Source organism: Daphnia pulicaria, chromosome 6 (genome assembly GCF_021234035.1).
Source record: "Daphnia pulicaria isolate SC F1-1A chromosome 6, SC_F0-13Bv2, whole genome shotgun sequence".
Lineage (NCBI taxonomy): Eukaryota > Metazoa > Arthropoda > Branchiopoda > Diplostraca > Daphniidae > Daphnia > Daphnia pulicaria.
In genome coordinates, this window is record NC_060918.1 from 12,931,529 (window position 1) to 12,943,338 (window position 11,810).

The following is an 11,810-nucleotide window of genomic DNA, read 5'->3' on the forward strand; positions in this document are numbered from 1 at the left end:
TGTAAAACTTTTGATTACGAGAATTTCTTTTTATGAGTATCTCTCCCTCCAAACCCCTCCCCCCTCCCTCGTGATGTACGGTCCGATTAAAGGAAGCGGAACAAAAATATCAGTGTGCGATATGTGAAAACAAAAAAAAAACACCCAAAAGTTGTTCAATTTCTTTTTAAGTTTCTCTTCATCTCATCATTTTATTATTATGACAATTATTATCGTCTCTCTGTACTCGACGCTGAAAAGACAAAAAATTTTGTTTGGTTTTTTGTAGAGGTGAGGACAAAAGCCAACTCACATGTTCAGGATACAAGATTTTAGAGAAGAAAAGCAGTCGAGAATGGAAGGACAAGAGGAGGAACAAGAAATTAGTCAAAAACAATTTTGATCTAACACAAAAAAACCGCGAGTGAAATAAATTTCTCTTCTCTCTATTTCCCATCGTCCGAAGAAGAGGGAAGAACATCGGAGAGCATTTGTAAAAACAACTTTTTTTTTTCAACGACAATAAATGCAAATGAAAATTTTTATGCTGGCCAGAGGCAGACACATCAAAAGTGGGCAGTTTCTTATTTGAAACACTGTTGTGGCAGTTTCGAAGTTAATACAGTTATATAATACCGAAAAGGAGGGGAGAGCGAAAGATGGGTGTGTCAGAGGAATGAACATTTGTTGTTGCTGTCAGTTTTTTTTTTTTTGTTGATTAAGAAGAAAAGAAGATTTCATCAATAAGGGAGTAGAGTTTGTAGAGCGCAGTTAAGTCAAAGATCACGAGCTTCACAGTTGAAACGAATAAGACGTAAAATGGTCGACGCACGTTTTTTTGTTCAAGCAACCGTCAGTCAGGATCAATCCATACGTCGCACTCGTATATATATAAAAAGCCAGTTATCCGCAGGATAAATAAATATCACTCTGGATTTGTTGTGTGTTAAAAATCAGACATTCGACGACAAAAGTGTTTTTTTCCTTGTTTGTTCAAAGTACGAATGAGTAATAAAAAAAATTAAGAGACGAAGCGAAGAACGACATTTGTTTCCGTTGGCGGGACAATCCGTGTTTTGAAGTATTTCTTTTGTAAATTTGTGTGTTCCTTTTGTTCTTCATACGTTGAAAGTGTGTGTGTGTGTGTACGTGCGTGTAGGGGTGCTTTTTTTGTTGTTTGCGGCCGATTGTCGATCCGGACCGCTCTTTGGTAGGATTTTTGTTTCGTTTCGTATTCCATAGCTGAGTGTGTGTGTGTGTGTAGACCACGAGAGGGTTAACTATGACCGTCTTCGAGCAGAACCTCTTCGCTGGTCTCGTGGTTCGGGTAGTGAGGCGGCACAGAGCCGGACAGAAACCACTCTGAGCGGGTGCGCATGCGTGCCGTCTGTCTCTCGTGCACCTGCCAGGATTCAACGGTAGATAGGGGAAAGATGAGGAAGTAAACAAAAAAAAATCTTATTTAATAATTGCGTGCCACTGCCGATTAGTTGTGAGAACGAAGACTAGAGAAAACTGGACGGAACACGAATCAAATGGTCAGGATCACCAAAAATCAAAAATGGGTGTCCCTTTTTATTACAAACTGCTTGAATTTTTTTTAAGAAAAGAGGACGAACTACCAACTAGAACGACACATTTTAAATCTAAAACATTGAAACGCGCTACTAACTACTGGTGCAAATGAACGAGACGGTTGAGTGATTAAGAGAAACAAACATTTAAATGAGAGAAAAAAAAACTTATGGCTCAATGGATGAGCTTGTTAAAAAGCTGGCTGTTAGGAGCAATTCTTCTTCTTCAAGCAAATTGGAATCAGAACCAGAACCCTGAGGAATAATCAAGCTGTTGTGACGACGGACCTGAGGTAGAAGGGTGAGCGATTTTGTGGCATCGTTGATGTTGGAGCGAGAACTTCTTCGCTCTTCCAGCGGCCTCGAAGACCTGATGGCGGCCACATGCCGACATTGGCTGTTGCTACTGCTTCGACTTCCGCTGCTCGAGCTACCGATGCTACTTATGGGCGATTCAGGACAACTGACATCTGCTCCACAATTGGCGCCCATCTATTGAATTAGAATGTAGGTGAGGGAGAGAAGAAAAAACACAATAAACATTTGGTGTGAATGAATACAAAAGAACCAAACTTTAACAGCCGTAATATAATAGAAAAACTGACTCTGAAATTCTCGTCGCCTTCTAAACTGACGCTGAGTCGTGCTGATTCCAGCATATCAGAGTTTTCGCCGCCACAAGCTTCTGGATAAATATTTAAGGATTCACTAGTGCTGCCATGGTCCTCTGAGGTGTGTCCTCCACCTAATGGATTATTCAAGTTGAAAATGAAAGTATTGACATGTGTCATGCTTCATTTCTCTCCGTCATCTGTGCAGGGAATAATACCTATGCTAAAGGCAGGTTGCCACGTAAGAGCGGCATACTGAAGCCAAGTCATTTCTGCTTCTAGTGATATGGGACCTATTTTTCGAATGTTGTGTAAGTAAGCATAAAAAAACATGCTGGCATAAAGAGTGATTAAGGGCAATGCTAGCAAATACCGGGCAAGGGCAAGGCGTTGGGCGGTCGACCAAAGTCCATGATCCAGGCGTCGTCGATTTTCAAACATCGGCCGGTGATTCGTGAGTAATATCGGTAGTTCTCCGTTCCGAAAAGATTACACGTACCGAAGTGATCGATGAGGAACTTCATAATCTTTGTAGCTGCCTGGAGTAGACGTCTTGAATTTAGTAATGAAATTATATCCGCGCAATCGTGCCCAGTCGAGCCAAAGAAGAATAGACCACACCAAAGACAGGAAATCCGCGCAACGAAGTGAAACCAGATATGAAAAAGCGAATGAAAATTACCTCAACGTCCTCCTATGGCCACAATTAAGGGGAGCGTTGGGGTAATTAGAAATGAAATGTGAACTTTCATAAGCAAAATGTGATAGCCGAAACGATGATGAAATGAGAACAGGTTTGACAGTTTTGTTGACCTACAGTACCTTGAAGCGAATGACATCATCCATTGTGGCTTGTCTGCCAGCCCCTACACACGTGTGGAAAAAAGACGGTGCAACTGATACGCCCAATGCTTCACTACTCATTCCGCTGCTGGGGACGACGCTAGCAGATGACGAAGAAAGGGAAACCGCTCGAAAGGTGCCGAAAAGTAACACTAAAAGCTGCTGCGTACACCTGGGCAATTCACTTATAATCCTATTGGAATTGAAACAGAAAATGAGATCCTGAATTGATACAATTGGAGAATGGACATACCTTCGGACTTCTTCTTGTTTAAATTTCAAATCTGGAGATTCACCAGAGGACAGTAGGACATCAAATAGCTGCTTCTCAGCCTCAACACCGAACACACCGTCAGGCAGTTTACGTAAAAATTTTTTGACAACAGAAGAGATGGTGTGAACGCTGAAATTAGCAATGTTCACCAATCTCCCAGTTTGAAGAAAATGAATCAATTTTTTCATGTTGGCTTGGTGTCCGGGCGCTCGAAACACGTCCCGTTTGTTTGGTCCCTCTTTATTCAGCTTCAGTATTAGGACCTAAGATATTATACCCAATCAAGTTTTAGTGGAAAGCATGAACAAAATTGTTACAACTGTGTTGCGATAAAATTTACCAGCAAGGGCCCAGGAATGTCTGGTTTACATATTTGATCAAATGGAACTCCAAATTTGACTCTGTATAGGGTGAAGAGTTTTGTTAGGCAATGTATCGTTAATTCATTTCTGTCACTAATAAAAACACTCACTTTTCCATACGGCAAGGATAAGGGGCTGGTGCGTGTGCACAGGAGGCAACAGCACTCCCCAGATGGGCAGCTCTGCGTTGCATTTTGACTGCCCAACCACTCATTCCACGGTAAATCTCAACAGTCTGTGTAGCAGTCGCGGCATCCTAAGACTGAATACGGCGGAAAGCGCAACAGGAACACAGGCACAAGAGAGAGAAAAAACCCCGTTACGTTTCAACCTTTGGAATCGGTTCCCACCGCTCGAAACTGTTTTCTCGTGAAGAGCTTTAATGACAGTTAAAAAGTACCGCCCACAAATCGGGCAAGGACCGAGCAAACCGCATCGGAACTCGGCAGCAGACTGGACTAAATAGAATGATAGTATTATACCTTTCTTTTAATACATTGAATCCGATGTGGTTAGTAAATTCGAGCATACACAAAAAAGAAGTTTTGACAGGAAAGAGGAGGGTCAGCTTCGTCTTCAATGGCGTAGAGGCATTGCCAGATCTCGACATTTCTGACAACACACCCTACATAACACGCAATGAAAAATGGAAAAATATATTCAACGAGAATGGTGCATTCCGACAGGTTTCCTGCTGCCAGCCCTCCGTTTAGTGATTTTGTAATTAGAAAGTTGGACTGAAATCTCTTGACTAAATCATCAAAAACAGTTGGCGCTGTTGATAACGAACAACATCACGAGTTTGAGCTTTCGTTTCCGTAATGGGATGCTTTCGTCCATGAAAGAGAAAGTTCCCATTTCTCTGAGGGCAATTATTCTTTAAAGATTTCAGATAAGGTCGAATTTTAGTTTTTTTTTTTCAGATATTCATGTACAGTCGCACACCTATATGCAGATTGAGCTAGAGGCCAACACGTGTGATCCCTCTGGCTAAAGAAAGTGCTCATTTCAGTTTATAGATGGAACATATATAAGAAGGAAAACAAATTGAATCGGATACACCACCTCCTTTTCTGTTGCACAACGTGAACGTGACAGTTGGCTCAGTTTATTGATTTAGCAGTTTATTATATCTCTCTGCATCAATCGAAAAAGTCGAAACCAGCAGTTGCTGCTAACACTAATTTAAGTTGTGTACAAAACAGTCAATTCTAATTTTTCATATTCTCCGAAAGAAGAATCGATATTAGAATTGAACCGATTTAGAAATCTGGTTAGATGGTTTTTATATCCCCACATGAAATACGGGGGGTGGGTGGGAAGACTCCCGCAGCCCAACAAGATTGCCTCATAAAAACTCTGCATCCAGTATATAAGGTGCGCTGCTTTCACGTTGGTTCCCATCCCGAAAGGTGTGTGGTAGACGAGGACAAACAGCGAGTAGGCAGTGTCCGAGAGTATTCGAGCCGTTTCCTCGAGATTAAACCGTGTGTGTGTTCAACATGCCGAGCTATAGCACCGCACAGTGAATGAGAATGTAAGCTCAGTCCAGGCTATAAAAGCAGGGGGGTTTCTATCCTACTTGAATGGTCCTCAATCAAAAGAATATCACCCCATTTTTTTGTATTCTACAGGATCGGATTTAACAGGAGAAAAGGAAATTGGAGGATATGTTGTGTGTGGGTCTCGACGTATAAGATTCCGCCACACACGCGTCGATTTAATAATCTCAGGTCCGCAGTTCAATAATAACCCCTTTGCTGGGTATACGTACACATAGAAATGTGTCCTTTCTTTGGATGTGAATAAGCAAAAAAGATATAAGGAAGATGTATGCCTCTATAGGCATCGATGAATTCCCACTCGCTGATGTGCGTGTTATGTGCAAGTCTTTGGACAAGTGAAACTTTGGGTGGTATATTGCGCACACCGTCCACATTCGCCGCTCTACTCGGCAAACTTCAGTGGGAACCTTAACCAGGCGTGTTTCTGGATACTTTGAGACTGATGGTCGACGTCATTCATGTGAAGCTTAATTTATTTACATAATTGTCAGAAACATATGATTTACTTATTTACCTTTAGCTTTTTTGCTCCGAGTGTAGTAGTATAGACAATAGACTATTACAGTATAGATGACGCTCGTCCAATTGGCTACATTTGTTCTTGTGAATTCATTCGCCAGAGTGGTAAAGATCATTACATGCACAATTAGTCTCTCTTGTGTTCTAGTTCAGGATTGCTGCCCAAGGACCGTCGAACTATATTACCATTTACCACTCTAATGCAAAGCCACTCCTATACCTGAGAACATACATCCCGACAGGGGAAGAACTTTTGAACTGTATTTAGAGCAACTTTGTGAACTATACACTACACCAACAGAAAGCTCTCACTACAAGCGAGAGAAGAACAACTTTTTTTGGAGGGAAAATATCTGGAACTTTGGTATCCATGAACGAATTCGTACTTATACAAACCGCAAAGTTCATCTTGGTCGTGATGAAAGTGATGCACGTATACGGAGATGGTGTGGATAAAGTTGATCAATTGTTAACTCACAATGTTTGCCATACTGCTTGCCATCATATAATTGTGCTACAGGCATCAGGATTTCTGACATTTCTTTCATGAATCTTGTTCGTCCAAGGGGATTCATCGTGAATCGGACTGAATGACTCTTTTCTATGCCTCCCGCGATCGACGGTCGATAAGGACACACGCTTCTTTCTCTTCCGGCGCGATCGTTAAACTATTGCTGGATAGAATAAGGAGCGCTAAATCGGCTTCGATGATGATGGATGTCGCCCGTTTGCTGCTGATAACAAAGTTGGACGAAACAGGATGCATCCATTCGCAATAGTTCGTTTCAGCCCGGAAAAGTATAGAGGGAGAGGGAGAGAGTCGGGAGCAAGCTTTTGCTTCGGATAGGAAATTAACATATTTAGCTTTTGCTTCAAGTAGTTGTCGACAAGTTGGCCGTCCACCCTTTTCTCCTTCAACTGCTGCCAGATGACCGGACTGAATTATTCGGCGTCCCTTTTTTTTGCGCACTGCAATGCGTGTGCTGTGCTGTGACGACTGTCTTCACGCAGCTCCCAGTGTCCGTATGACGTCAGCGTAGGCGTGGAGCTGCCGCCCCGCACGTTCTCTCTCTCCGCGATGCGGACGGTTGTTCCCCCTCTTGTCCCGAACGCCCGCTTATAAAAGGGCGGACTCGAGATGCCGAAGGGCATAGCAGGTCCGGACGATTCAGTCAACGAGGGCAACCAACCTCTCTCTCTCTCTCTCTCTCCTTCGACCACTCCGACATTATCACGTACGCCCAACGACCAGTGGTTTAACCTTATATCTCCGCGACATTTTTTTCCAGGATCTTGTCCAGTGCTGAAAGTCCACCTTTAAACGATTGTCCTACCAATTAGAAATCTCACACGCTCTGAATAACAAGCAACAACAGCCAAAAATGTCCCGCTTCGTAATGACCATATTCTTTCTGTTGGTGGCCTGCTTGGCTCTCATCGTCCCAGGAAGCGCAGCACCGCCCAGGTAAGGCAAACATTTTCCTTCCAATCATCTCGATTATTAACTCATTAGAAAGCGATATCCTCTATATGTGTATACCTGTGTATTAGAGCGGCCGCAATTTTTACCGTGCATTACAAAACCAAAGTTTCCCTTTTATCCAGCAATGCACTCTCTCTCTCCCTCGGTGTGATGTTAATGGCTAGATGTAGCGGAAACATGATCCCTCGAATGAAAGTTGGTCAATCGTCGAAGGTCCCATTCGTATAGTTGTCCACAATAAATAGTAAACCTGCTGCTGCTGCAAACACTGCTGCCCATGTATTGCTCCCTTCTCCTAATGATGCCTTCTCGCGAGAGCAACACGCACAATTTCTTTTTATTTATGTTTTCGTGTGATGTTACTATTTCCGCTATATAGCTTTTTAGGGTGGTAGATGATGGTAGAATCGATGTCTATAGCTGCTGGGAGTCTCATCTTTTAGGTGCTGACATTTGATATCGTTTTGATCCTTAAACAATGCTGTTGGCCTTTGTAATTTAGAAAAGAAAAAAGAAAAAAAAAACATATCTTCTCGATAGCGTGTTTGATCTCTTAAAATTACCTGTACCTATTTCAGGCAAAGCTTGAAGTGGAGGAAGTTCTGGTAAGACGAAATCGAGCTCTCTTTTCAAATCAGTTTTCGTGTTCTATATATTATTCCTATATTTGCTATGATTTCACACGTTTACATAATACATCTCACAAATCCAATACGTCAAGACCAGATCAAATAAATGAAGGGTTTCCCTACCCTCATTCAGTGCTGCTGTATAGTGCCCTCAATGCTCCGGAAGTGGCCAGGATTATTTCTTTCCCTGTTCGAGGCGCACAAGTGAGGCTTAGAAGTGGGGGAACCCTTGTTGTCGAGTCTTGCTGAAAAAACAAAACAAAACACTTCCCTCATAAAGTTATATGCTTAGATGTAGTGTGCTATAGCTATATAACATCTCCCCCCATATAAGAATCTAATCTTTTGGTTCAATTCAGTGTATATTACCATTCAAATCTGAGTGGGTTTTAGTGTCAAGAACCTTACATTGGTTGATGATTGATAACAACATTTTGGCTTTTTGTTACATTATTGTATAGGAGACCTATGTTAGTGGATCTGGATGATCCTGACAGCGTGATGGAGGTTATCACGCGATTGGAGCGCAGCTTGTTGCGCAATTCCGATTACGAACAGTAAGTGAAATCTTGAGTAAGAAGGACACTCGATTGAAACTCTTTTCACTCTTTTCACTATTTTCGTTCTGCCTTTTATGTGATTGGCACCCCTTCAGCCAGAAAAGAGGAGTCGATTTCGGACTCGGTCGTGGCTACTCCGGGTCTCAAGCGGCTAAGCACCTAATGGGTTTAGCAGCAGCTAATTACGCTATCGGACCCGGTCGTAAGCGCCGTGACACGACGGAGTCCACTCCCGAAGACGTCAAGACCGGAGCAATCAACTAGAAAAGAAAATCCTTGGACCGCCGTCTCGCCGATTTTCTTCCTTCGTCCCGTCCCCCTGTGTCCCAACATAAGAAATGCATGCCTCTCTTCTCTCTCTCTCTCTTTCTCTGCTCTGTGTTATTAGTCATTTTCAATCGGCTTCCTAATTTATATATTTAGGCCCTATATATATAAATACAATATATTAACGATTGATTTCGGTGGTGGCTTAATGCTGTGAAACGATTTCGAGCCAACATTTGTCTGGTTTTTATTTTCAGTTCTCTCCTTTACTGTTCATGTTGAAAAATACAATTTGCTACTTGAAACCGCAACTTAACAAAAATGATCAAACCCAGTAAATATAGGCTTATACATACATCTGTAACATGCTTGTAGAAATTATATAGTCTGCTGCCAATAGCTTTCGGAGTTATTCCTCAACAGTTCCACTTCAAATCCTACACTAACAACGCAGAGCAAAAATTGTTTTGACTGTCCTCATTTTTGATTGATTTCCTCCTCCCCCCCCTCAAGACACGCCATTCTTTATGTTATGAAAACCAACAGCGCGGACCGCCTCACGTTACATGAATCCAAATATTCATTGATCTCATCTCATATAGTGTCCGTCACGCGAAATGAACACTTGTGGCGTGAAATTCGTGTTTGAAAAAGAAAAGTAAAAGAAAAAATAACATTGAAAAGAGAAAATCAAGAACAAATTTTATTCCTTCCTTCAAATATTTTCAATGTTGATTGTGTGGACTCACCATACACACCAGATGACAAATACACGCCCTTCTCTAAAATGAATAGTCGCGTCCCTCCAGCAATTTGATAAATCAAAATCACCTATAAAAATGATGGGATATAGTACAGAGAGATGAGAAAGGATTCGGTTGCTGCTGCTGCGGTAGACAGGACGTATTCAAGGGCGCTGGGTGGTTACAAATGTCTTTCGTAGAGTTATATACAGTGCGTATATTTCAAGAGAGCGCGACAATGGACTCGCCCGCTGTGACGGTATAGTCATCGCCGTTCTTCACAATATAAAAAGAGAATAAGAATCTTCTTCAGTCGGCCGCAGCTGTGATTAGATTGTCTTGTTTGTCTCGCTCCTTGTTCCGGTCGATCAACTATCCACCCACAGCCAGTCCCGACACAACAACCCTCTCTCTCTTCGTGTGTAACGTGACAGAAATTGCCGACACCCTATCAGTCTCTTTCCTCCTTTCTTTATCTTCTGCTTCGGTTTTTATTCTTCTTATTCTTTTATAAGGACACACGTATGATTATAAAGTATTGCTTGGATATTGTTTGCGAGATATACAGATTGCATGGAATAATATTGTCGATTAGACCAGCAGCAGCAGAGCAGTGGGTAAATTTCTCGGGAATTAGAAGATCGGCTAAATTATATCCGGACTATTGCATGCTGCATGTTTCCATATTTATTTCGGTTCACATTTCTAATAACTGCAGACTGACTGCTGGAAAAATTGCCGCGCCAACCATGTCAAACTTTAAGGGTTCTCCTCCTCCTTGTATGTATTTGAGTTGGTATTATATTTATTCCATTCGAACCGCATGGGAATTTGGTTCGTCATTACGAATTATAATTAGTCTTCGACAAAAAGGATCGCTTCTGCTTGAACGCAGTAAACAGCACGCAAGTTTATTGATGCGTGATGCAGCAGGATTATCGTCTGATTTGAATTCTGGAATAACCGTTGCGTTACAGAACGCAAGTACCGGCAAGTAGATACGTAGTACACACGGGAATTATTACAGCCTGTTGTGCATCACTTGTGCCCAGTTCCCCTCGATTGATTTCACAGCGACTGTCTGTAATTATACCGCGGAGTGGTTTTCTATTGACAAAAACTATACTTCTATAAAGCAAATTGAAACTTATTATACATAGACTTGTCGGTTGCTGAAAGACAATTCTCGACTCGATTTATTCCTTCGAGAGGGACGTGAAATGTCAAAATTGCTGTTAAAGCTTTCCATACAGCACGAACCATCTTCTTGCGTTCTTCTCCTTCCGTATAAATCGCCAGACATAAAACGCTTCCCACACAGATAGATACATATAGGCTATTGCACTCTGCATATAGTAAATGTTTTGATTAGTTGGATCAACCACTCTACATAGCCCTCACTCATAAAGGACAAAATTAGCCATCTGCAAAGGATTGGATTCCGCCCGCCGACCTTATCCGGAACAGTAGACACCATACAGCATTGTGCGCACAGCAGTCAATCTAATAACCGGCTCTGTAAATTCGGGAATATAATGTAATACAAGAGAATGTGTCACATCCACTATACCCAGTAAGCTCGAACAATGCAGCACATCCAGCGCGAATCGTATAGCCCTGCCAAGTATATACGGTACAATGTAGCTTACAGTGTATTAGACACTACGTCAAACATCAGCTGACGTCCCAATGTGCAGCAATATGACAGAGACCCATAAAATAAAAACTCAAGTAGCTTATGTATAGCTACTAGCGGCAGCAGCCACAAGTCCTATATATTTTTAGACGGAAATGTTTGACCTTATTCCATTTTCTTATATTTCCGGGCTTTCACATCGTACAACGCATTATCTTTAATGTTATTATGTGGGGGAAAGGGCTGTGTAGGATATCGAACGATCGTCGGTCGGTATGGGCGCTGCGCTTGGCCTCGAATCCATTAATTAATTGATATCGAATCCAAATGGATTGCTGCTGCCCATTGTGGATCCAGTCTGTCCCGGCTTTGGGCTGGTTTTGGCCTATATCTCTCCGTTTTCTTCGTCGTCCTTTTGTTCTCTCTCTCTCCCATTCTTGTATATTTCGATTTTTTGTTTGTGTAAATCCCTTTTCGTTGGCGTCGTCTTTTTCGGTCCAGTGAAAAAGCAAAGACCGTGATAGATGCGAGTGGTGACATCCGACATCAGCAGCGAACTGTGTTGCGCATCGCGTATATACACAGCACAGGGGCGGAGGCGTCGCAGTCTTTTCCCCTCTCCTTAGTACAATCTGATCGAAATATAGCTTAAACCGGATGACGCACCAGTGGTCCATTCAATTTCATTGTCCTATAGAAAAAATTCCTTTGCTTCAATCCTGAACAAAAAGGACTTTGCTGAATGATCGCATGTACGAATCATAC

At 42.1% G+C, this 11,810-nt stretch overlaps 2 protein-coding genes across 5 annotated transcripts; one reads left to right on the forward strand and one right to left on the reverse strand.

Annotated features, from left to right (window-relative positions):
- Positions 1 to 409: 409 nt before the first annotated feature.
- LOC124342358 lies at positions 410 to 4,245 on the reverse strand. 3 transcript variants are annotated; one of them, XM_046795326.1, is made up of 11 exons: positions 4,126 to 4,245; positions 3,754 to 3,905; positions 3,622 to 3,682; positions 3,261 to 3,544; positions 2,987 to 3,200; positions 2,847 to 2,858; positions 2,538 to 2,703; positions 2,383 to 2,457; positions 2,159 to 2,298; positions 1,842 to 2,045; positions 410 to 1,381 (listed from the first exon to the last, which is right to left on the reverse strand). In XM_046795326.1, the coding sequence occupies exons 2-11, from the start codon at positions 3,855 to 3,857 to the stop codon at positions 1,256 to 1,258; spliced, it is 1,386 nt and encodes a 461-aa protein (XP_046651282.1). In that variant the 5' UTR covers positions 3,858 to 3,905; positions 4,126 to 4,245; the 3' UTR covers positions 410 to 1,255. The 3 variants fall into 3 exon arrangements, with proteins under 3 accessions (XP_046651282.1, XP_046651280.1, XP_046651281.1); XM_046795324.1 differs by lacking the exon at positions 2,847 to 2,858 and having other exon boundaries at positions 2,987 to 3,544; XM_046795325.1 differs by lacking the exons at positions 2,847 to 2,858; positions 4,126 to 4,245 and having other exon boundaries at positions 2,987 to 3,544; positions 3,754 to 4,114.
- A 2,612-nt stretch (positions 4,246 to 6,857) lies between these two features.
- On the forward strand, positions 6,858 to 9,458 carry LOC124341877 (diuretic hormone class 2-like). 2 transcript variants are annotated; one of them, XM_046794829.1, is made up of 4 exons: positions 6,858 to 7,192; positions 7,789 to 7,815; positions 8,301 to 8,396; positions 8,495 to 9,458. In XM_046794829.1, the coding sequence occupies exons 1-4, from the start codon at positions 7,110 to 7,112 to the stop codon at positions 8,661 to 8,663; spliced, it is 375 nt and encodes a 124-aa protein (XP_046650785.1). In that variant the 5' UTR covers positions 6,858 to 7,109; the 3' UTR covers positions 8,664 to 9,458. The 2 variants fall into 2 exon arrangements, with proteins under 2 accessions (XP_046650785.1, XP_046650786.1); XM_046794830.1 differs by lacking the exon at positions 7,789 to 7,815.
- Positions 9,459 to 11,810: the final 2,352 nt, after the last annotated feature.